This window comes from Meriones unguiculatus, chromosome 1, assembly GCF_030254825.1.
Source record: "Meriones unguiculatus strain TT.TT164.6M chromosome 1, Bangor_MerUng_6.1, whole genome shotgun sequence".
NCBI lineage: Eukaryota > Metazoa > Chordata > Mammalia > Rodentia > Muridae > Meriones > Meriones unguiculatus.
The window spans coordinates 55,884,201-55,909,671 of record NC_083349.1 but is presented as its reverse complement, the minus strand read 5'-3'; the positions used below and the strand labels follow the sequence as shown (position 1 = coordinate 55,909,671).

Genomic DNA, 25,471 nt, shown 5'->3' with positions numbered 1-25,471 from the left:
GTGGTGTACTTTACCATCTTTTTGTTGTTGTAAATAGCTTTTTTTAGTCATTTTAATCTATTAAGTCAATCGTTATTAAATATTTGCTTATTTCAGTAATTTAGAATGTTAATATTGTCTGAGCCGTTGTTGCAAATAAATCTTAACGTTTAAGTGAATGTTTCGAATTGTGTTTCCTTATACATGTTAAAACTTGCCAGTATTGTCATTTAGAGAGGCAGAGGCTACTTTCGGTCTCAAGCTGTTTGAAAAAGAAACGGGCCCTTTTTGAATATTCAACTGGGTTTTTATAATTTCACTTATCAAATTAATACTTCATACTTAGACTGAAACCTCTGTAGGAGTCAAACAAAGCACTTTACAGTATTCTTTGATTTTTCTAGAGTCCTAGATCAGTATCTGTCTTTGCATAGTTTTTTTGTTATATTTTTATTAGCAACCAAAACCATTTTCCAAAGTTTCTTAAATTACATTATTTACTTATTTGTGTGTGTGTTAGTGTACTCAAATGTATGTGTTATGGGCATGTGTATACCACAGCAAAATGGAAGTCAGAACAATTTTCAGGAGTTGTTTCTCTGCTTCCTCATGTCCCCAGGATTGAACTTAGATTGTCAGGCTTGGCAGCAAGCACCTTTGCCTGCTGAACCATTTGCCAGCCCAGTTTGCCAGAAGTTCTTGATTTGTCTTGAGTTGAGCAGTAGCAGAAACCTCATGTCAGTTGAGTATGTGAATTTGTCACCTTGTTCTCAGAAAGTCACAGCATGTGTGAACATGCACTGTGGTATCTGGTGTATTCATTATAATTCAGGCGTCATACAGCAGCCTGTGAAGTCCTCCTCAGAATAACTCCAGTTACATTTTAGTTCGTTGTACATTCGTACATGTGGATAGCATTTCACGGACAGGTAATAAATGGACTGCTGAAAGAATGGCATGGCTTTCCAACCGTGGGCAGGCAAGATGGCTCAACAGGTTGAAAAAGAAAAGAAAGAGAAAATGTACTTTCCCCTCACACTAATGAGCTGAGTTTGGTTCCGATATGGAAGGAGAAGACTGACTTGAGAAAGCTGCCCTCTGACTTCCATATGTGTGCTGCAGTGTCCATGTTCACACTCGGGGTCAGAGCATACATACACAGTAAGAATAAATATTTCTTTAAGTTTAGCTTTTTCCAGAATTGCTGCTCCTCTGCTTGATAGGACTAGGTTGTAACTTTCTGAATTCTTAGACTACCCATATAAAAGTACCTAGTTAATGTTTATGTAACCGACAGGAATATGTATTAACAAAAAAATGCTGTTTCTCAGAAATTTCTGTGATGTTTCTGTTATCTGATGTTTGCATTGCCATTCATTTACCACATTTGAAGTAATTGAACTATATTTAAACCAGCATTTTGATGAATAATTCATATTTTAGGGTATATTTTTATATGAACTAATTCCTGAACATGAGAAAAGTTATTTCAAATCAAGCAGCCATGCTTTACGTTAAGTGCTGATTCTAATTCATCAGTCACTCTTGAGTTGAAGCCAATCCCATTATTCAGTGTTATTTATTTATTTTTTTATTATCATTTATTACAATTTATTCAATTTGCATCTTAGCTGTGTCCCTTTCCCTTGTCTCCTCCCAATCTATCCTCCCTCCTTCCCTCTTTTCCCCTTATGCCCCTCCCTAGTCCACTATAGGTGGGGTCCTCCTCCACTTCTATTTGGCCCTAGCCTATCAGGTCTCATCAGGACTGGTTGCACTGTCTTCCTCTGTAGCCTGGCAAAGCTGCACCGACCCCCCACCTGGGGGTGGGGAGGAATAGAGGGCCTGTCATTGAGTTCATGCCAGAGAAAGCCCCTGTTCCCCTTATTAGGGACCCACTTGGAGACTGAGTCTATGGGCTACATCTAAACTGGGGTTTTAGGTCCTCGCCATGCATTGTCCTTGGTTGGGGTATCCATCTGTGCAGGGCCCCAAGGGCTCAGTTTTATTGGCTCTGTTGGTCTCCTTTTAGAGCACCTGTTCCCTCCAGGTCTTTTTATCTCCCCCTTCTTTCATAAGATTACCTGCACTCTCCGCCCAAAGTTTGGCTATGAGTCTCAGCCTCAGCTTTGAAACCCCAATCAGTAGAGTCTTTCAGAGGCTGACTGTTCTAGCAACCCAGTTTTTGCTTTGCTAGTCCAAATTTTTTGCTTGTTAATGTATACTCTTCCTAATGTAAAGCCCTTCAGTTTTCAGCTGTAAAAAGCTGTTCTTGACTAGGTAGTGTGGGGGCAGACCATGCAGTCTTCTGACGGTTACTTGGATAAGGTGTTGTGTTTATGTGGTGTGTGTTATTAAAGGTAATAAAGCTGAAAGTATTGTTATGATGGAGAAGTGGCTGACATCAGGGTCCCCTGTTTTTACTTTTTGCACATTTCCGTGTTGAGTGTGCACATCAGTCCTGTATGAGGACTGTTTTGTTTCTATCCTTTAGACAAGGAAGGTAAAGCTCAGAGAAGTGAAGTAATTTGACTAAAATACACACAGTTACTAAAGAGTTTTGAATGCAAGTGATTTGTATTTCAGAGTTTTTAATTTGCAATGTTACAGAAACGAAAATAGTGATGTAGCAATGTGAAATGGAGAGAAAGTAAGACATTTGCATGTGAAATTGGATGCATAAAGAGCAGCTAACGTTAATAGGTGAAATCACTTTGCCTCTGTGATGACTGTGACAATCAGAGGAAAGACATTTGGGAGCTGTAGGTGGAAGAACAGTGTCCCTGTTACTGTGTGGTGCTGGCTCTTGAGAGAGCCTGCTAATCCCACCCCGTGCTCTCAGTGGGGATGGTGGGGCAGCTCGTTAGCCGCCATGAGGATGGCTGCCACAATGGACTTCTCACAGTGTAAATGAAATGGCTTACTTGGAGGGTGGGGATAAATGCTTACAGAATATTTTTGAACAAAGAAAGGAAAGATAGATCTGAATGTTAAAACCGTCCTGTGTGGAGGAGACTGCAAACTTAACCCAGAAGCCATTTGGACTTCGGGCTAGCCTTTTTGAGCCCTTCCTGTTGATAGTAAGAACTTCTGGCATTAGGCTTATAGTATACTAAAACCAGCCTTTTTTATTTTCTCTGTAGTTAGATCTAGATCTGCCTTTAACAAACACATTTATAAAGAGAATAGGTTATATTTGTTAATCTTTGTGTGGAAGAAATAAATTGGCACTTAACAATGTTTGAGTTCTTGGAAAAACAGATTCGATTTTTTTTAACTTATTTTTAATTTTGAGATTTGTGGTCTTTTAAATTTGAGAATACCAAGTCTTCACACTTAGATATAGTTGAACATGGATAGAAATTAAATACTGCGATATTTTCACTGTTGAGATACACTTTACCTTTACTTTACTTACAGCCTTTTGCAGCCACTTTAAGAAAATGAGCACAGGTGTTTGAACAGATGCTACATATTGCAAAACTAACGGGCTGAAGACATAAATAAATAAGAGGGTATAAGTAGACAGTAAATATTTCTATTCTACAGCAAATTATAGTGCCATTTATTTTAATACTCTTCTTTTCAACTGGTCATTTTTACATAGTTTTTTGTTTTTTGTAGTTTACTCAGCATGAAGGTTGGTTTAATTCTCTAAGTATCATTATTGGGAAAAGGTTAGAAATGGTCAGTCTGACGTAAGGTTGCCTTGTAGACCAGAAGATACTTTTTAAAAATAACTTTGAGGAAAAAAAAAAAAACTAGATAAATAAGTAAATCTTGGCATGTTGTGTCATTTAAAATAGTAGCATTTAATATAAATTATCCTACTTGAATTTTATTTCTGGTAAGCAGGCTAAAATTAGTGTTGAACCAGTTATAAAAAAGGGATGTTCTGATGTTCTGATATATTTTTTTAAACAGAGAATATCCTGTACCATATGATGGAACTGTTGTATAGATTTACAAATAGAGTTTTAGTACCAGCTTTCCATTGGTGCCTCCAAATAAGAATTAGTGTATCGCCAATTCAACTGTAAACTAGACAGAAGTAGACCCAACTTGGTATTGTTTAAATTCAGCTTGGATTGGGAATTCTACGGATTTTTGTAATCTAAGATGTGATGTTTTTCTCTTTCTGTTAATTAGATCTTTGGTATTAAAGTAATGATAAGGAGACAGACTCTATTTTTGTGGTTGTTATTTTTAATTTATAATACATATTTTTATGCCTTTGCAGGAGGGGATCAATGCTCAGTACAGCCATATTTGTCTATGCTGCTACATCTCCAGTGAATGGGTATTTTGGAGGAAGTCTGTATGCTAGACAAGGAGGTAATTTAGGAGTTAGCACTCTTGAATCTTTAATTATTGATAGTATTCTTCTACTGCGAAGTATTTGAAATTTTAAATTGCCAGTATAGGCCCGTAAAGGCCTTCCTTTATATTGTACGTAAAACATATTGTATATTGTATGTATATTGTATTATATTGTACCTCTCTCAAATCTATTGTTTTCTATATTGTTTTTATGGAACCTTTGTGTTTTATTTCCTGAAATTATGAATGATTATTTGTATATAAGGTTTAATAGTCTTTGTATTGAATTTTTAAGTAAATAATTTGGAACTATATGGTATATTTTAAACACTAATGCATGTTTGTGTAGCTTGAATTTTTTCATAGCTTCCCTTTTCTTTTAGGAAGGAGATGGATAAAGCAGATGTTTATTGGGGCATTCCTTATCCCAGCTATGGTGTGTGGCACTGCCTTCTTCATCAACTTCATAGCCATTTATTACCATGCATCTAGAGCCATTCCTTTTGGAACAATGGTGAGTTTTAATTTTCAGCAATGGTTGAATTTTAATTTGAAACAATGCTTATAATAACCATTAAAATAGAAGGCCTACTGCCCCTCTAGAGCTCACTCCTATTAGCTATTCTGAAGTTTCAGCCAGTCCCAGTTGAGTCTTGTAACGTTTTTATTAGGCTCCAAAAACCATTTGTTACATTTAATCTAAGGTTCTCTATATTTTCTTGATTCTGTGAAGTAAAAAATTGATCTTATACTGGGTGGTGGTGGTGGTGGTGGTGGACACACGCCTTTAATCCCAGCACTTGGGAGGCAGAGGCAGTGGAGTCTCTTCCTTTGAGGCCAGCTTGTTCTACAGTGGAAGTTCTAGGACAGCTCAGGCTATACAGAGAAACCCTGTCTCAAAAAAAGGTGATTTTTATAGCTTTTATCAGAGATGGGAGAGAACTGATAAATGAATGTATTGTAGAGGAAAAAAAAAAAGCTGCCAAGAAGCGTGAGTGTTTTATTATGGTGATCAGTGTTCTAATTAATTTTGTTTCTGTGATGAAGTATTGACTAAGACTAACTTGGGAACAAGAGTTTATTTGACTTATTTGAGGAAAGCCAGGACAGGATCTCAAGGCAGGAGTTTGAGGTAGTGACCATGGAGGAATGCTACTTACTGGCTTCCTTCCGGGCTCATGTTCAGCTGTCTTATATAGCCCAGGACCAAGTGCATACAGTGGGCTGGGCACTGCTATATCAATTAACAATCAAGAAAATGCTCCAGAAGTATGCCTACAGGCCAGTCTGATAGTTAGAGTTCTTCAGTTGAGATTCTTTCTTCCCAAGTGGGTTAAGTGGACAACTGAAACTAATGATGACATTCTACCTTTATCATCTTTGACACACAAACATATCACTTTAAATCATAACTTTCCCCTTCATGTTCCCCAAGATCTTATTACTATTATAAAATGCAGCATACCTTTAAATTTTTAGCACTTTAAAAGTCCAGTTTCTCTTTTAAAACCTAATCTCTTAACTGTAGACTCCCATAAAAATCAAAAGCATGTTACACACTTCATAAACGGAAAACCAGGGCACAGGAACAACCAGATTAAAAGCAAAAAACCCCAATCTAGCTGTATAAATCAGCTATTATAGTTTAGTGTCCAGAGTCTGAGCCTGATCTTCTAGGCTCTAAAGGGCTTAGGCAGCTGGAAGCTGCAAAGCTTTTCCCATCTCAGCACACACACACAGCTTCTCTGTGGGCTCAGACAGGGTCCATGCCACACTTGCTGATTGCTTTCTTTGGTGGATGTCTCCAGGATGCCAAGTACTGAAGCTATACCTTCACTAGTGGCCTCTGCTGACCTCTTCAGGGACTTGAGCCCTGCCACATAGTGTTAGGCCTCAATTTTTCTCAATAACCCCTTCAGTTCTGGCGTTTTCACAGCAGTGAGGCTGCACCTTCACCAATGACCTTCTTGGCTCTCTACAGGGAAACCATGACCCTGGCACAGAGTGCCAGCCCTCAGGGCTCTCTGTGACCCCTTTATGCCTTTAAACCCAGTACCATGTTGGAGACTCTTAGACATTATTTAGTAAGCTCTGCTGCTAGTCTGATGTGCAGCCTTGGTCTCTTCTGGACCACAAATTGTGTAAGTAGACCCTGAGGAAATGACTTCCCTGAAGACCATCTAGACCAGTAGGCCATGACCCCTTTTGTGGGGGAGTCAAACACTCTTTCATAGGAATCACATATCAGATATCCTGCATATCAAATATTTACATTACAGTTCATAACAGTAGCAAATTTACAGTTATAAGGTAGCAATGAAATACTTTTATGGCTGGAAGTTAGCATGTCATAAGGGTTCTAGCGTTAGGAAGGTTGAGAGCCACTGATCTAGACCATAGGCACTGTGTGTCTGAGAAGCAAGGTACCCTACTAACCGAATACCTTAGTTGGAAAATCAGTTTAGAGGTCTTCCTGTCTGCTCCTCTCAAGGCTGTTAGCTCTTTCTGCTAGTTCATGAACACGAATCCTTTCTCTAGAGTGTCATTGTAGTAATTTTCCATCTTACCCAAGTTCCCACAGTTGACAGTTCAAACTAAGCTTAATGACTTCAAGCATCTTTCTTATCCTATAGAAGTAATAGGTAAGTACGAATTTTGTTTTCTAAGAATCTGGATTTCAGTCCAGATATTGTTGTTACCAGGACTAGCTAAAAAAGAGATTGAAAACAGATAGTTTGCCTTTGGATTCTTTTTGTTTGGTTGGTTTTTGTTTTTCGAGACAGGGTTTCTTTGTGTAGCAGCCTGGACAGTACTGTCCTGGCTATTCTGGAACTAAAAATGTAGACCAGGCCGGCCTTAAACTCACAGAAATCCACCTGCCTCTGCTTCCCAAGTGCTGGGATTAAAGTTGTACAACACCACATCCAGCTTCACTTTAGTTTTTACAGTTGTGTGGGTGCCCTCACAGGCATATGGTGGAGGGAGCATGCTTGTGCCAGAGTGCAGGTGAAGCTCAGCATCTCTTCCCCCTTCACCATGTAGGCTCCAGAGATCAAACACAGGTCGTCAGGTTTTACCCACTGAACCACCTGCCTTATCTTTTTAACTTAGTGGATAAGAGGGATGTTTCATACAGTGGAGATAGAAAATCCTTTGTCTTAAAAGTATTGTGCAGTCTCCTATTTCTATTTAAGGGCACAATTCCTAATTTTGAAGAGCGGTATATTGGCAGATTTTTTTTTCCTTTTCTAATTTGACCTTATAAATGTCCTATTTAAGTCTTTGCCAAACTAAACAGCAGCAGACTGTCTTTGTATGTTGTCTTTTAAAAGTTCTGCAGTTTCATCTCTGAAATCCTGAGATAAATTTGAGAGATTTTTCTTTGAACATAGCAATGTCTGTTGGAAGGGTTCTCCTTTCCTGCAGCACTTCTGGATCACCTGCTGAGGTACAGATGGAGACAAGGTGGACATGGGGTATTTCTGTTGTCTCCTTAACTGAATTGCCTTATAAAATACTGTGTACAGAACTGCATTAAAACTGAAATACATAGAGATAACTTCAACAAAAGATCTACAAAACCTGAACACTGATATCTATAAATAGTGCTGAGAAAAATTATATCTGGATAAGTTAATACACTGTGTTTTTAATCCAATGGCTTAATATTGTTAAGATGTCAATTTTTCCCCAAATAAAGGTACAGATAGGTTCTATGCAGTCCCATTTAAAAAGTTCCAGCAGGCCTTTTTAGAAATAGGTAAGATCGGTAAGATTATTAAGAAGCCAGATCGATTTTGGAAAAAGAGTCATTCCAAAATGGATAAAAGTTATGGTAAGCAAGACAGTTTGGTCAGAACACAGCTTTCAGGAATTGGTTCCAGTGACAGTGTCCTTTGCTTTTCAGAAGTTTTTCAGTTTCTTCAAGTCCCATTTTATTGATTGTTGATTTTCGAGCCTGTGCTGTTGATGTTCTGTTCAGGAAGTTATCTTCTGTGCAAATGAGTTCAAGTCTCTGCCCCACATTTTCTTCTAATAGATTTAGTGTGTCTGGTTTTATGATGCGGTCTTTGATCCACTTAGACTTTAGTTTTGTGCAGAGTGATAAATATGGATCTATTTGCATTTTTCTACATATAGATATCCAGTTAGACCAACACCATTTGTTGAAGATGCTGTCTTTTTTCCATAGGAATGGGTTCTTGCTTTCTGCCCTGTGGTTCCTGGGTGTAGAACTCTTGTTAGCAGGAACCTTACCTATTGAGCCCTATTTTAAATTGAATTTAATTAACTGTTAATTTAGAAACAGGTTTTCCTCTTCATATGTTGTCACTGCTGGCGTTGAACTCCCAGTCTCCTAACTCCACCTCCCAGGTGTTAGGGTTAGAGGTGTCTACCACCACATGTGGCTAAATTAGCTTTTAAGTCTTAGTTGCTTTCTTGTAATTTTGCCCTATATATTTTTTGCCCTATATATATATAAGTTGCCTATAAAGATTTATTTCTTTTCCATCTTTCCCTCCTTTTTTAATTCTCTCTGTCACTTATTCTGACCAAACCTGGTACAATGTTGGGTAGACATGGCAAGCACAGACTGTTGTCAGGTTGGGAAGGCGTTCAGCTGTGTGCCTTTAAAATGTGAGCCTCCATTTGCCTTAGATACCCTTCATCAGGTGATAGAGCCCGTCTATTGCTGGTTTGTCAGGAGTTTCTGTTGGAAATGAACATTGGGTTTTGCAGCATAGTTTTTCTATTGTCTTTGGAGACAGTGATGACCAGCACGAGTCCTCTAGTCTTAGTTAGACCTCTGTTTCTCTGATGAAGCTTTTTCTCCTAGATTTGGTTTAGCGTCTGTAGTTTTCTTATAATGACTTTTTCTGATAAGGTTAGCTTTCTGCAACACTTTTTTTCATTTCAAATCTGGTATCTTTATAGAATTGAAATAACTCAAGAAATAGGATGGAGAATTACGAACTAGTATGTTGAAACTCTCTGATTTTTGAGTTGTCAGTACCCTGACTATGGGGGTCCATTGATTGGAATGCTTGACTTAAGACTTCTGATTTTTTTAATACAAAGTCTTGTTGAGTTAGAAATGTGGTTATAGAAATCATCTACTCGGAGCATGAGCCAAAGAAATACTTGTACATAATGGCTGGCAGTGATACATTTCTCAGGTAAAAACCATTGAAATCCTAGCAGCTGGAGGCAGAGGCAGGAAGATGTAAGGTCAAAGCCAGTCTGGGCTATGAAATGCACTCCTCCCTTTTCTATCAGACACACAGAAACACACAGTCACAGACACAGAGAATGTGTGTACACACGTGAGAGAGAGATTTCCTAAGAGTCAAGATAGCTGTAAGCAATTGAAGTCTACTTACTATATATTACCTTTAACAGTTTCTCTTTTGGCATTCCCCAAATAGTCTGTCTTGGGTTCCATTTGCTCCTTGCAACCCATACACAAAACAGATTTTCCAAAAGTCAGTTTCTAAGTAAATTTAAGTGTATTCTTGGTTTCTGGTTATAGTTGACCAACTAATAGATCTTTGTGTATTAAGTACTGAGAGGCAGCACTTATTTTTAACTCACATTTCACGTCTTTGATGGTATGAATTTGTACCATAACAGCCTAGAGGAATAAGTTCCTGAACCTGATCTTTTCAAGAGGTTCTTGATGCCATCACTGTTGTTCCATCCATTGGTTATAATAATGAAAGATAAGGGGTGGCATGTTAAAAAAACATGACAGTTGACAGGGAAAGAGATCTGAAAGGTACTCTATTGAGGACAGCATGGAAGAATAGGGACAGTGGGAGCTAAAAGTAGGAAAGAGTTCAACTTGTGTTTGATTCAGCGTGAACATTTTCTCCTGTTTCCGGTATTGCATTTCTTGTATCATTGTAACCCTTACTAGAACTTAACGTTTCCTCTGTGCTCAAAGTGCATTTGAAATTTCAGGTGTCTCTCTTACTTGTTTTTATTAGTGTTTTTGTTCTCTGAGTAACCACGCACATTTTTACTTAATTTGCAGGTGGCCGTTTGTTGCATCTGTTTTTTTGTTATTCTTCCTCTAAATCTTGTTGGTACAATACTTGGCCGAAATCTGTCAGGTCAGCCCAACTTCCCTTGTCGTGTCAATGCTGTGCCTCGTCCTATCCCGGAGAAAAAATGGTAAAGAGAATACTAAAGCTTATTTGATTGTTGTCACAGTGTATAAGTTCTTAAGGTTGTTGTGTACATGTAACTTTAGAAGCAGCTTGTGTTTTATACAAATGACTGTATAGGTTTAAGAATTTATTCATTCAAATTTTCCCATCAATCTTCATTGTAAAGAGTATAATAAACTGTGCCCTTATTTTTGCTTTCTGAATATTGGTGTCATTCACATGTCAAAACTTTGATAAATACACTAATGTGTAGAGGTGGGTAGGAAGTAAAGCTTCAACAGTTTTTAAGCATGTAGGTCAAATGTAGTTGCTGCCTGTTTTTTGTAAATAAAATTGTGTTGTAAAACAGCCATATCCAGCCTTCACATACTAGCTATGGGTTCTTTTACTCTCCAGCACCAGAGTTGATAGAGTAATAGCTACAACAGAGGCCATATCACCAGCAAAATCTGAAACTTTGAATTACTGAAAAATCTGCAAACTAATTTCCTTTTCCTTCCATATATTTTATTCTAAATACTGGCCCATTTTTTTCCATATAAGTCCACCAATTGAGAGGTGACTTAAGATTGAGGCCAGTTGTAATTAAATATTTGAACACCACACAGTCCAAAGATATAGTAATTTGATACTTCTTTGCTAAAAAATAATAGGAAAAATATTAAAAGTCTTTGTTTTCCATAATTAAGCCATTATGTTTCTATAAGCATAAAACTGTGTAGGAATGATAAACATTTCAGTTTGTAGCACAGTAGAATCTGGGCTGTGTTTAAGATAGCATTGGTCAGTGTTACATGATATCAAGGCATACACATGTTCAGGACCAAGGCTTTGAGAAAGTCCCACAGTGGAATGTGGTTGAGCACTGCCAGAAACACCTTGGATTCAAATGTGTTTGATGTTGATTAATTTTTGGTCATTAAGTGTTCACAAACCTTTTACTCTGGCTGAAATTTTCACAATCTACACATTGAGTTATATGACTCAGTCTTAAGAGCTTTGATAATAGTGACCTATTCCAATTTTAGGAGGTTGTTGTTAGATTGGTGCCTGTAAGGAGCTTTGGATTGAAGTGTTTTGAATACACTTTTTAAACTACTTTCCCCCTAAATCAATATTAGATTACCAGGGCTCATTAGTATCCTCACGTTCAGCGTGTTGCCAGGGAGAGGTAAGAGCAAAAGCCTGGTCAGAAACCACTAGCAATCTCTGGGAAGCAGGGCTAGTGAGGGAGAGATGCAGACAACATATGCCCTCACCTTCCAGAGGTAGGTCACTTTTAGGTGTCAAAAGGCTGAACCTGCCTTCATTTTCTTGTTGTTTTTTAATCATATCTTAGTAGTAGATCTATTTTTAGTGGATGGTTACTTGGAATAGGTCAGTTTCAACCTCAGGACCTTGGCTTTCTATAAAAACAAGGAAGATTATAGTAAATGACTCTTAAGTTTTGTTTGTTTGTTTGTTTGTTTGCTCACCCCAGAGATAACAGTTTGGTATCTTTGCTTGTCCAGATACTGTTCTAGGGGTTGGGAATACATAGATGAAAAGTGACTGCTGGCCAACAATCTAATTAGTAGCGTCTGACGCAAATCAGTAGAGAGTTACAGTACAGTGTAGTGTGTTCTGTGGTAGAGGGATGTTCAGGAGTCAGTGGGAGGATGAGGAAAGAGGAGTGTCTTCCTGAGATACAGAGGGAAGACTTTGAGAACTGCCATGCTGTCTGGCAGGAGAACATGGAATTAAAGCATTCTAGGTAGAGAGCCCGATGATTTCACTCGGAATGTTGACTAGGAGAAGGGATGAAGTTTGAATTTTATTTCTTAGGCTTTCTTTGCCCTCATTGTAAATCAGAATTTATTTAATTTGTTATTTATTTATTTATTTATTATTTAATGTGTTAGAAAGGAATTAGAGCCAAGAAGAAGGTGGATAAAGAACTGGCAAAGCCGATTTATGAGAACTTGGTTCAGATAGGGGTTTCAGGACTTTGTTTCTTTTCTTTGTTCCCTGTCTCCTTTGAATTTCTGTAAATAAATGCTTATAGAGTTCTCAAAAGTTCCTAAAATCTGGGAGGCTGGGAATAAATACTTAATGTGTTTCTTGTTCTGCCAGTAGAAACAATTTGTGTTCCCAAATACTTCACTCAGGTTTTAATACTAGATATAACTGATAACTAATTTGAAGTCTCACTCACATTTTTATTCGTTTTTATCCATGACATGGTTTTTAAAGTGTTAAATATCACCGATTGTTGAGATATATACTTATTATGAAAATCATGCTACAAGTATACTGTCAATTTTAATATTTTCCAGGTTCATGGAGCCTGCAGTTATTGTTTGCCTAGGAGGAATTTTACCTTTTGGCTCAATCTTTATTGAAATGTAAGTTTTGGCAATGTTTTCATGTTTTGAACTATTTAAGAAATAGAGCATATTAGATTGTTAAGGAATCATCAGACAAGGTGGTCTCTCTGAAGTCAGTTTGCATTGCTGTAATGAAATACTGAGATTGTTAACTCTTTTAAATAAACAATTTTATTTAACTCAGGGTTAGAGACTCTAAATCACAGTACATCATGAAAGGAAGTCAAGGCAGGAGCCGGAAGCAGGATCTGAAACAGAGATCATAGAAGAATTCTGCTTACTGACCTGCTCAGCCTGCTCTGTTCTACAACCCAACAAACACCACTGCCCAGGGGTGGCACTGCCTGCAGTGGTCTGGGCCTTCTCACATCAACCGTCATATAAGAAAATGCCCCAAAGCTTGCTTACAAGCCAGTCTAATGGAGGCATTTTCTCAGTTCATCTCTCCAGGTTATCCTAGTTTGGGTCAGTTGACAAAAAGTATAACTAGCATAGCTTGTAAGTATAAGCAGATAGGTGATTTCGTCGCCTCTCAGCTGTGAGCGTACTACAAGCATTGGTGCGTACCTGGGAGGAGATTGCAGTTTGTCACTCAGACTTGCTTAATAGATCCGGTTCAGGAGCTCTGTGTTGCAGCTGCTAATCCTCACTCTGACATGACCTCTTAACTGTTTCCTCTCACCCTGGTTCTCCTAGTACTTGAGGTCATATCTTTTCCTGCTTCCCTCTCTTCCATTAGACACCTCTGCTTTTTCAAGTTATGTTTATTTTGGTTTTCTCATACCCTGTCCTTCTGGAATGGCATTTTTAACTTGTTAGTCTACAGATTTTTTTTATTCATTTTATTTTTTGTTTATATGTTTTAACCTTTCAGTTTCTTCATGTCATTCTTTGCCAAGGACTTTCACTTTCACTTAGGTTATATGCTGCCTCCATGACGTGGCCAGCGGGGTGTTCATAGGAACCAATCCTGTTCGTTCTCTAAGTTCTGTGCCCCTGTGTGTGTGTGAGTGTATGAGTGTGTGTTGTTTGTCTTTTTAGATTTATTTGCATAGATGTTTGCCTACATTCATTGTGTGTGCACCGTCAACAAGCCTGGTGCCTATGGAGGCCAGAAGAGGGTGTCAGATCCCCCGCAGCTGGAGTTACAGAGGGTATCAGCCACCGTGTAGTTGTTGAAATCAAATTCAGATCCTTTGTTAGAGCAGCCCCTGCTTTAAATAATGAGTAATCTCTGTAGTACCCAGAGCTTCTGTTTGCTTATTTGACTTAATGAATTCATTTACTTAGAGCCAGTCCTCTGCTTCTGTTGTTTTCTGTCCCTGAATTTGCTGGCTCCCCACCCCATCCCATGAGCCTTGTCCAGTTTTCACTGCTTTCCCAATTTCTCACCCAGTCAAACCAGAGGAGCCACTCTGGTCATTTGCCTGACTAGGTATAGTGCGCAGTGGAGGGCCAGGGTTGTCTTGTTCCCAGGGTTTCTCACCAGGGGATCATCTAGAGAGCAGTGGTGTTTTTCTTACAAAGCTTGTCTTTACTGCTTGCTTTCTTACAAACAAATACATAAATGAGGTTTTTATTTTTTGAGATTGTAATATAATTCCATCATTTCCCACTTCCCTCCAAACCTTCCCATGTCACCCCCTAATCTGTAGCAAGAAATCTGTAAATATTTGTTGAAAGGATATGTGATTGAATAAATGAATTACAAAACGGGAGATAATTTTTTTAAAAAAGAACTGAAGGACCCTGTTCTGAATTAAGAACAATTTAATTAATGGATTTAAAGAGGTTTTTTTTTTTCCTTTTTAAGGAAAAATATTACTATTCTTTTTCTCCGTCCTCTGAAGACAGTATCAATCTCTGTTAGACTGTTTTTTTCTAATTGTGTAAATTTTTAGTTTATCACTTGTTTTGCTATTTTATAAATTGCAAAATATGTTACCTTGAATAGTTTTACATTTTGAAAAAAATTGGAAGAATGAAGGAGTTGACTTTATTATACAAATGTAGATTGGGGTTGTTCTCATTTGTTCTTTTCTACATTTTAACTTCTTTAAGCTTCTAATTTAGTCATTTTGCTCAGAGATAAAATGCTCTTCGTTTTTGTTTTATGAAGACGGGGTTTCTTTTTGTAGCCCTGGCTGTCCTGGCTGTAGACCAGGCTGGCCTCAAACTCAGAGATCTGTCTGCTTCTCCCTCCCAAGTGATAAAATACTTTTTTAAAGAGTTTGCTCTTTTAAAAAAAAAAAGTCACAAAAATATCTTTAGAATTTAATAAATGAGAGTTAAGAGAAACTATTGGAAATTACTAGAAGGGGTGATTACAAGTTTTAAGTGAAATAAAATGAGAGCTAAGACAGAAGACCTGTCAGGAGCAGAGTAAACCTCAAGGGTGTCCACTGCTTCTCCTCAGGTATTTCATCTTCACGTCTTTCTGGGCATATAAGATCTACTATGTGTATGGCTTCATGATGCTGGTGCTGGTCATCCTGTGCATTGTGACCGTCTGTGTGACCATCGTGTGCACGTACTTCCTGCTAAACGCAGAGGATTATAGGTGGTAAGTGCCTGTGGGTGGAACCTAAAGATCCTAAATACCGCCCCTCCCTTTTTTTGTTGTCCTTTTTATTATGTGGCTCTGGCTGTCTTGGAACTTACTAAAGACCAGGTTATCCTCGAACTCAAAGTTGTCCACCTGCCTTTGCCTCCCAGGTGCTGGGATTAAAGGTGTGTAACTCCATGCCCAGCCAGGATCCTGCTGTATTAAAATAAATTTGCCTCTGAAACCTGTCAAGCTGAGGAAAGAGTTTGCACAGAACTGTACTGCTTAGGATAATAGAGGAGCAGGGAATGGTGGTGCATTCTTGCAGTTCTGGCCCTGGGTAGGCTTTTGATTACAAAGTGATATTCTGGTTCAAAAAATAAAATGAATGAATAAAAAAAGATAGTAGAAGGAGTTTTTTTTCTAGTTGTAAATATAATTGAAAATTTTATAGGAAAATGGTATCGTGTCAGTCAAAGCTTCTTCTGTCCTGTTGGAAGTAATTCTAGAAAGAGTTCTGCGTTGACCTTGTGAGGAAGCATCTTTCTGTTTTAAACTTGAAAGGGGAATTGTTTTATTTAAAGTCACTCAGAGAATCTGACCAGACTCAGGAGTTCCTAGTTCCTAGGCCCTTCTCTGTTAATATTTAGCATTAGGTATAAGTATTTGTTTTTAAGCGTGCAGAATTTTAAAGGATATTTTTGTAAATTCTTTGTCTTAAAATTTTGAGTGTCATTCATTCCAAAAGTTATAATCTTTTTGGGTTTTATTCCAGGCAATGGACAAGTTTTCTCTCTGCTGCATCAACTGCAATCTATGTTTACATGTATTCCTTTTACTACTATTTTTTCAAAACAAAGTAAGTGGAGTTTTCTCTCATGTCTTACCTAGGAAACCACTTGTCCTTCAAGAAAGTGTAAAGCCTCAGATTGAAAGTAAAATGTATGTGTTGAATATTATTCTATTGTATTGCAGGATGTATGGCTTATTTCAAACATCGTTTTACTTTGGATATATGGCGGTATTTAGCACAGCCTTGGGGATAATGTGTGGTAAGTTTTTAAATTTTTGGAACATCATGAGAAAATTCTGATCATCTCAGCATTAGGAAAACACTATAATTAGGAAATAAGAAATTCTGGGCTGACAAGGTGATTCAGCAGGTAAAAATATTTTATTCTCCAGCCTGACAAACCTGAATTTGATCCCTGGAACTCCTATAAAGATAGAACCAGAGAACTGACTCCAAAAAGTTGTCCTCTGACCTCTTCATTCATGTGCTGTGGCCAACATGACTCATTCTAATAATAATTAAGTAGAAACTAAGGAATTCTGTTCCTTTGCTTTATCAGGAACATCAGAATGAATTCAGAAGTTTGCCTTCAGTTTTTGTTTTGTTTTGTTTGACTCTCCCTTAAAATCTGATCTGTCGCCTGATAAATTTCTATTGTTGTAGCCATTCTAATGATGCTACGTAGCAAAGAATTATTGTGGTCAGTTTCTCATTCATGTTGGAATTATCTTGCTTCGATACTGTGCTGGTCTCAAGTGATCCTCCTCTTGCGCCTCCTGAGTGGCTAAGATTACAAGTGTGTTTGGCACCACATGCGGTTGAGGATTGGCACTTTAGAGCATGTGATAATTGGAAAGGATTGTAATATCAGCAGGTGAAAGGTGCTGTCTGAATGATTTCTCTTTAGAAAAACGTTCTCTGATTGTTGCTGAAGATACCAGTATCTAGAAAGTTGCTGGTAACGAGTGCAGCGGACTTACTCAGTTTTCTTCAATGGATTTGGCAGAGTGCATCCCTGATACACATTCCTCTCTACTCTACACTTTCTATAAAAAAGCAGTTCAAGCTATAATAACCTGTTGTACTGAATCCTTATTCAAGAATATGTCAGCAGTACTTGTAGTTTTTATTGGGAGGCATGAGGTGTGTGTGTGTGTGAAGTGAGAAGCCATTGATAGTTATTGCCTAAAGTAATTCATTGGTGGTTATATTATTCTAAGTCATATTGTTTTTCTGTTTATTGACAGAGATTGCTTTACAAAGAGAATCTTGTTTTCCATTGGTTTTGAGGACTTGAGACTTACCAGTTTGGGCAATAGAAACTGGTTCATGGTTGGGGGTATAAAAACCCTTGGATTCAGTCCCTAGTACTGTAAGAAAAGTGACTAGTTTGATTGTGTATATGTGTGTGTGTGCTATTAATTAATTCTTAGAAATGCAATTTAAAAATTTTAAGGAATAAAGTGAAGAATGGTCATTGACTACCTCTCCTAAAAGGTTTCAAGTTTAATAAACAAAACAAAAACCCCAATTCTTTGTTTATAAAGACTACTTGGTTTGTTCATTCATTTGTCCATCATTCATTCACTTATTCAACAAATAATCATTGAGTAACTTTGATTTGCTAGGTGCTCTTAGACACAGAAGGTAAGCAATTCATTAACAACATTCCTTCCTTTCTGAAATTTTGAGCCCTGTTTGAGGTTTATTGTTCAAAAACAGCAGTTTAAAAGGTAGTATTGCTTTAATGGGCTGGATTTGTCATTATCAAGCCACTCTTGCTTTTGTGAGCTATATTTTAACTTCATGTTACTGACCATGCTGGTAGTAATTGTGATTTGAGTCTAAATAATAGGCTGGGTGTGGCTCTAACTGATGCTTTTTAGAGCAAATGTTACCATTTAATAAATTCAGAGATGTTACTCTGAAATGCTAACATAAAGACATTACCCAGAAAAAGGAGTAGAACTCGCTAAAACAGAAAACAGCACCTGTAAATGTCAGGCCCTGGTCCCATTGTATTTGTTTCAAAATATGTTATTTTATTGTTTCAGGAGCAATCGGTTACATGGGAACAAGTGCCTTTGTTCGAAAAATCTATACTAATGTGAAAATTGACTAGACAACTGAGACGACCTGGAACTTCGGATCAGTTTCTCTTTCATGAGGGTGGAACTTGCACAGAAAAGAAGAATAAGCGCAAGAAGAAATTTGGGCTTAACACTGGGTACTTTGTGGGTCTCTTTCATGGATGGCTTAAAGTAACATCTATTTTCATTGATCCTAGGTTCTTACTGACTGCTTTCTCCAACTGTTCACAGCAAATGCTTGGATTTTATGCAGTAGGCATTACTACAGTTCATGGCTAATCTTCCCCAAACTAGCTCATTAAAGATGAAATAGACCAGCTCTCTTCAGTGAAGAGGACAAATAGTTTATTTAAAGCATTTGTTCCAATAAAATAACTAGAGGGAAACTTGGATGCTAAAATTCCATGAGTAGAAATCTTCCTGGCACTTGATGTTTCTATGTTATTGAAAAATGATGTTCCAGAAAGATGACTTTTTCTCTTATTTTTACTGCCATTGTTGATCTATTGTGGGACATTTTTATATAATGAACCTGGGTTCTTTTTGACCTGTTTTTGGTCGTCCCTCCATTCAACTGCATCTTTTTTTTTTTTTTAACAAAATTAAAAGCTATTGAATTCTGAATAGAATATATCTGCTGTCATCTTAATCTTAGTTGGATCAACTTCATTTATTTATCTTAAAATTAACCAGTTATCTCAATTCCATCCAAAGAAGATACAGTATGAAAATAGAGGTGTACTCTCTATAATGCAATTTACTGTACAGTTAGTAAGCAAAGTGTTAAATGGAGAAGAAACTTGTTTTTATTAAACATTTGGAGATTTAGATAAATTACATTTTAACGTCTAAAGTGATTATCTTTCCCTCCTCCCCCCAATTTAGTCTTACATCCTTTTTTGGGGGTTTCAATGAAGGCTTTACATAAGAAATTATTAAAAAAAAAAACAAGGGGGGTCAATAAATGTATATAACATTAATAATGTCGTGTAGGTGTAGGTTCCTGGATGCATTTGGATGTACAGATTGACTGGAGGACTTTTTTGGGATGATGATTGATGTAGAAATGTATGGGTTTGGGTGGCTTTTTACATCTTGCCTACCATTGCATGAAACATGGGGGTTTCTTCAAAATGTGTGTGTCATACTTTCTTTTGGGAGGGGGTTGTTTTCTTCTTTTATGAAACTCCTACTGGAGCTAAATTTGTAATTTAGAAACATTTAATTTTGTTAATCCTGTCTGGGACATTTAAGTAACATCTAAAGCATTATTGCTTTAGAATGTTGAAATAAAATTTCCTGACCAAATTGTTTTGTGACAGTAGATGTGTTTATAATTTGAAAATGCCTGCTCAAAAGGCAATACTACAGAATGCGATTTTGAAAAAACACAATAAGAACATAGTTTTCAAAATACAGAGGACCCACACTTTAAAATCCCCAGACACAGACTCAAGTTGCTAGTTTATGCCTATAATCCCAGCACCAGGGAAGCTAACTGGACAGGAGGTTGTAATGCCTTTGAGAGCTGGTGTAGAGAGTGAGTTACTGGCCACTGTGAGTTCTGTGCTACTCTGTGAGACCCTGTTTCAAGAAGAACAAAGTCCGGAAGCCTGGCCACAACGTCACAAAGTGAATGAGACCCTTTTTATGAAATTGTGGCATACGAGTCTAAACATTGATTGGATTGCTGTGCCATGTAAAGTGGAAGGGAATACAGGTGACTAAGCTAACAGTGTTAGCTCATTCAGTGGGTGAACAACTGAAGACTATATCTCTTTTCTATATCTGCCCATATTGTAAAGTTTTCCTAGAGCCATTCAGTTTCTGATTTAAGTAGTTTGCTCTGGAGATACCCAGCACTATAATGTATATTGGTGTTTTTAGAAAGACTCAGATCATCTGTATTAAACCTTAATGTGAAACTCATGCTTTCCTATTTACATGAGTTATTTTTATAAATAGATGGACTCTGTGTCCTAAACTGAGGTGTGTGACATCCTTAGGGTGTGGCATTTGGATTCTGAACCTTAAATGGTCAGTCATCTTCAAGCCAGAATCTTAGGTTCAGTGTCACCTTCTAATTCCTACATTTTCTTTTTATCACCTGCCCATATGAGCTTAAACTAAAAGGCACTATTTGCTTATTTCATGTAACTTTTAAACATGTGAAATATTTTTTATATAAGAGCACTTAGTCTACATGCTGGCAGTGTAGCTCAGATAGTGGAATGTTTGCCTAGCTTACACAAAGCCCTGGTTCCATCCCCCACACTGTATCAACTGAGCATGACGGGTCATGTTTGCAATCCCAGCATCCAACAGATAGAAGCAGGAGGATCAGAAGTGCAAAGTTACCCTCATCTATATAGTTCAGGACTACCCTGTGCTGTATGACATTCTATCTTTAAAAATGAAACACTTTTTTTTCTAATAGAATATATATATATATATATATATGTATATATATATATTCATTAGCAAATTTTGTCTTAATAAAATGTTTCTCATAATCTTGCAGGAAGGGTTTTCAGGGAACATGGCTGTTTCAGGTGCACCTGTTTTTTTCTTCTAGGTTGAGCTCTGGAATTCTTCTAAGTCTGCAATGAAAAATAATTTTCAAATGTATTGAAAACATTAAAATGAATATAAATTACCTTGAAAGCTCCTTTATAAAAAGGCTTGTATTGATTGATTTATAACTTCACACAGGGGTGACAATGTCTATTTTGAAAAAGATGCAGGTCACAGGTGGCTTAGCTAGCTCTCCCTGGTTCTCAGTTGGTAGAATAGTTCAAGCAGAACATTTCTTAAGTGAATTGGAAGGTGGGACTTTTGTACTCCATTAAGGCTGTATATTAGTTTACTAACATCTCAGTTTGTGAGCTGATACTTTACTATCAAAAACTAAACATACTTTGTATCTTTAAGCATGTTTCCTGAAAATTAGCCATTTGGATATCCTTATACTGTTTTCCCAAGAAAAAATGGAGATGAGATGTCTAGGGAGACAGTAAAGTGTGCCTAGTATATCGAGTAGGCCCCCAGACTGCAGTGGTTTGCAAAGAAACCCCATTCCCTTAGAATCATTGCATTTGTTATGTGTACTTCATGGCTGGTGTGTGCGTGTGTTCTACTGGTGATAGGTGGCCCTCTTAATGTGGTTGCTGCAAACTCTAGTTCTTCCAAAAGTCACTTGATTTAAGGGTTTACCCACAAATTGTGCTCATTTTGATATAGCATTTGTTTCCTAAATGTTTACTAACACTTTATGCCAAATGTTTTGCAGATGTTATTTTTAAATTTACTGAATTTTTACAAATGTAAAAAGGAAAAAGTGTATTAGTGTAGTTTGTTCAGGAATAGCAATACATCAAGGGGCTTCTATGCATGAATTCCAGAGGCAAAAGCCTTTTGTAGAAACCTGCACACTGCCATTCCACCTGGGTTTTAAGTTCAGATCTGAGCATTGCTTAGTGCATCATTCTGTTGATTTATTGGAACATGTAAGAGGAGTGGTGATGTACAGAAGTACAGATGTTTATGTTTTTTATCATGTAAAATTGTGTAGTTAAGTTGTATTTTAACAGTCCTCTGAGAGATTAGAGGAGTGGAAATGGAGGAGGGTTGTTTCAAAGTGTTTAGGACTAGACTAGATTTTCAGAAAGCGTAGAACAGAAGGAAGGCACACACCAACAGACGTTGTGTATGACTTACAGTCCTGATGAGGGCAAGTGCTGGTCCTTTCCCTTGAGCATACCTGGCTTAACGTTTCCACTGGAGCTGTGTGTGCAGGTAAAAGGTAAAAAGTTATTTCACAGTTGCCGTAAAGAGGCTGATAATGAAGTTCTGGTGGAGTAGGCAAGACACATTTTGTGCTTCTCTCCACCTCATCAGTTTAGGCTGCTTGAAAGTTTTTAAGTGCTGTAAGCAGGAGCTAAATGTAAGGGGGGAAAAGGTTCTCTGAAGAACAGGGTTTTCCTGTAAAAGTAGTCTCATTTGGGCTTTTCATTGTGTTCACCTTGAACCTACAAATCCCTGTGGACAGTCAGCAGGTGGGAAGACATGGTGATTGCCCATATCACTTCCATTTTGTATACACTCTGGGTTTGTGTAGGCCAAATTCCAACTGGCTTTTTAGTGATAGAAATCCAGCATATAATGTATCAGATACAATGGAGGATTCTAATCTAGTCTGTTAATTTATCTAAAGATGGATTTTTTTTTAAAAAAAAGTAATAAAAAATTAAATGTGCTCCCTTTGGATGCTTGCTTTCTTTTCTTTGTGAAAAAAAAAACAAAACAAAACAAAAAATAATGTACAGAAAAGTGGAAAGAACGGTATAGTGAAAACGATTTTTTTTTTAAGGCTGTTTTATCTTTTCCTATTCTTCTGACTTTTTTTTATAGATGAGGTTGAACCAGTGTCAGCACCCCTCCTCCCCTCCACCTGTCAGTCCTGTGACTGGTTCCAGGTAATTTCACAGGATAGTTGAGGGATCTCCTCAACTATCCTGTGAAGCGAGTAGGGTAGGCCAGACACTAAGGCAGCTGAAGGGGCTTTGAGTCTAGAAGTGGATTTAGTGCTACTTGTCTTCATTATTGCCATGATAAAGTATAGATGTCACCTCTCCAGTCTGCACAACAGCTACATACACAAATGGAGGGGACCAAGTGTTATAATGAAGTCTGGTTGATTTTCTCCAGTCTTCTTTGTGCTTTTTGGTTTTCATCACCACTTTCAACCAGTTTTTAAAATCCCAATCCACTTCTTTGGTTCTTTAATTTGTTTCCTTGCTCAACATCTGTATGTGGCATTTCCTGTAGGCCATATAATTTGGATAGTGTAGATTTAGCTGACTTCTGATCTTGTCTGGTTAGAAAACGGGCCATAGATTCTATGCCTTAGGAGGAAGCCTGTTGTTATGTACCCAGCTTCTTGATTGCAGAATAAAGTCAACCACTCAGCATAATTTAAAATAAGTGGGTGCCTCTATTTAGTCAAGTGGGGTCTGTAAATTACTTGAAATATTTGTTTTAAGTGATTTTCACTTTCAAGGTATGCTAAACATGAACAGGATTTTCAGTTTTTAAAAAAGACTTGTAGGGGCATTGCAACTGGCTGATTTTAGCTTACAATGGTTTAGTCTAAGTCATTACTACAGGAATAGAAGTTCTGGGAAAGCGTCTACAGAGACACAGGTGATTCAGGCTGGGGTTAGTTTAGTCAGGCCAACTGAAGTTAGCTTTAGGGCAGATCTGAAGAGCTTAAGCATCCTAGATGTGACTGATGGATGCTGGCATGAGGATGCAAGTCTTTAGGACCCAAGTCTTCCAGGAAGAGACATGGAAATAGGAAGAAGCAAGACCCTGTTACAGTGATTGTAGATGTTGAAAGCGACAAGCATACAACTTGGAAGGTGGTCATAGTTTAGGAAATGTGATAGCTACAGGAAGGTCTGAAGGAGGCGGGAGAGGGTCCAGGATGCCACCTTGAGCTAAAATGGTTTTACAGAGCTTGACAGCAATTAAATGCCTTCTTCAGAGAACTCTGTACATCATCTCAAAGGTGTAAAGGAAGTGAGCCAGAAGAGCACCTACGATATTCCAAGGTTCAGTGCTAAAGGTAAGGGTGGGATGGGAGATTGGCCGAGGTAGAGAAGTAAAGGTAAGGATGGAATGGGAGATTGTCCGAGGTGGAGAAGTAAAGGCTAAAAGTAGATCTGAAGGGGTCTGAAAAACTGCAAAATAAAATCTGATGCATTTGGACAAAGGAATGTAGATGTGACAAGCTGGGCAGGACAGAGACTTAAGAAAAAGGCTACTTGGGTTTTCCACAGGACCAAAGATACTAAAGAGGTAACATGTAAGCACAGAAAGTAGAACTTAAGTTGAATGGATTTTGGTCATAAAGCCTTTCTAAATTGAGATTAGATTTTTATTTATTTACTAGTGTGTACAGGTGTTGTGCCTGCATGTGTGTCTGTGCACCACTTGTGTGTGCCTGGTGCCTAAGGAGGCCAAAAGAAAACTGTACTTGAAGGTAGCGAGCCACCACGTAGGAGCTGGATAGTAAACCGAAGTCTGTGGAAACAACCAGTGCTCTTGACTGATGAGCCACCTCTCCAACCAACCCTGGATCAGAATGTGATGGTACAGGCCTATAATCTCCTCCCTTAGAAGCTGAGACAGGCGGATTACCAAAAGATTGAAGCCACCTTGGGCTACAAAGCAAGAGCCTGTTTAAAAGGAAGTAAGGTGTGATGACGCATGCCTTTAGTCCCAGTACTTGGGAAGCAGAGGCAGAAGGATCTCTGTGAGTCTGAGGTCAGCCTGGTCTACATAGTTTCAGGACAGCCACAGCTATATAGAGGAAAACTGTCTCAAAAAAGGGGGAAAATATTAAGACCAAATTAGCTTGCTACGGAGCTGTAGAAGTGATGAGGAAAGTATTGGACATTCCTGTTCAGTCATTTTTCATGTGAACGAATCCAAACATTTGCTGCTTAACCTATTGGTTGGTAGCCAAAGAGACATCCAGGCAAGCCTGACACAAAGCTGTTCCGCATGCTTCTCTGTGAGCATAGGTCTTCAAAATATTTGGATAAAGGGTATTGATGAAAAGACTGGCAGTTAACCCACCAGGTGGCGATTAGAGGCAATAAAAGCTCCAACTTCTGTGCATGCCAAAGACCAGCCTCTAATGTCTGTTTTCCAGAATTCTCTGTTAATGGAGCAGCCAATTGGCTGTTTTCATAGGGCCATCTGGAAGCCTGGAAGTGTCACAGAAGTTTGTTAGCCCTTTAGATGTCCACTTTGGGGACTTGTCTACTGACAGGTGGTGACCTTCACTGCAGTGCATATAGTGAACTGTGGCGTTGGGTTTGACTCCTTCCAGCAGTCAGGCAGAAACGCCATTCAACTTCCTACACCTATGGTCTACTTTAGTGGCCACTTGGCCTTCCTTGCCATTTGGTGCCAGCTGTTCCCCTCAAGTACCCTCCTCTCACCTGCCAGTTCCTAACAGATCTTGACCAACTTGACTGTAACTTCTGTGAGCTCATTTGACAGCAGCTTCAGAGAGGATTGGCCTGTTTCTCTGTGAGAATCAGGACAAAATGAAATACTCTGTATTGCATCCTTCTGGTGGTTGATCTCTACTTTTCCTGGTTTGAAGGATTGTTAAACATGGAACAGAGGATCATAGT

General features: G+C 38.1%; 1 protein-coding gene across 1 annotated transcript in view; it reads left to right on the top strand.

Moving 5' to 3' along the window:
- Tm9sf3 (transmembrane 9 superfamily member 3) overlaps positions 1-19,571 on the top strand; it is a 43,706-nt gene extending 24,135 nt beyond the window's left edge. The window contains exons 8-15 of the mRNA XM_060389395.1: positions 4,220-4,314; positions 4,683-4,813; positions 10,334-10,473; positions 12,785-12,853; positions 15,252-15,398; positions 16,156-16,239; positions 16,356-16,432; positions 18,228-19,571. Of these exons, the coding sequence (XP_060245378.1) occupies positions 4,220-4,314; positions 4,683-4,813; positions 10,334-10,473; positions 12,785-12,853; positions 15,252-15,398; positions 16,156-16,239; positions 16,356-16,432; positions 18,228-18,295 (811 nt within the window). The 3' untranslated portion in view covers positions 18,296-19,571. The remainder of the gene's footprint in view (positions 1-4,219; positions 4,315-4,682; positions 4,814-10,333; positions 10,474-12,784; positions 12,854-15,251; positions 15,399-16,155; positions 16,240-16,355; positions 16,433-18,227) is intronic.
- Positions 19,572-25,471: the final 5,900 nt, after the last annotated feature.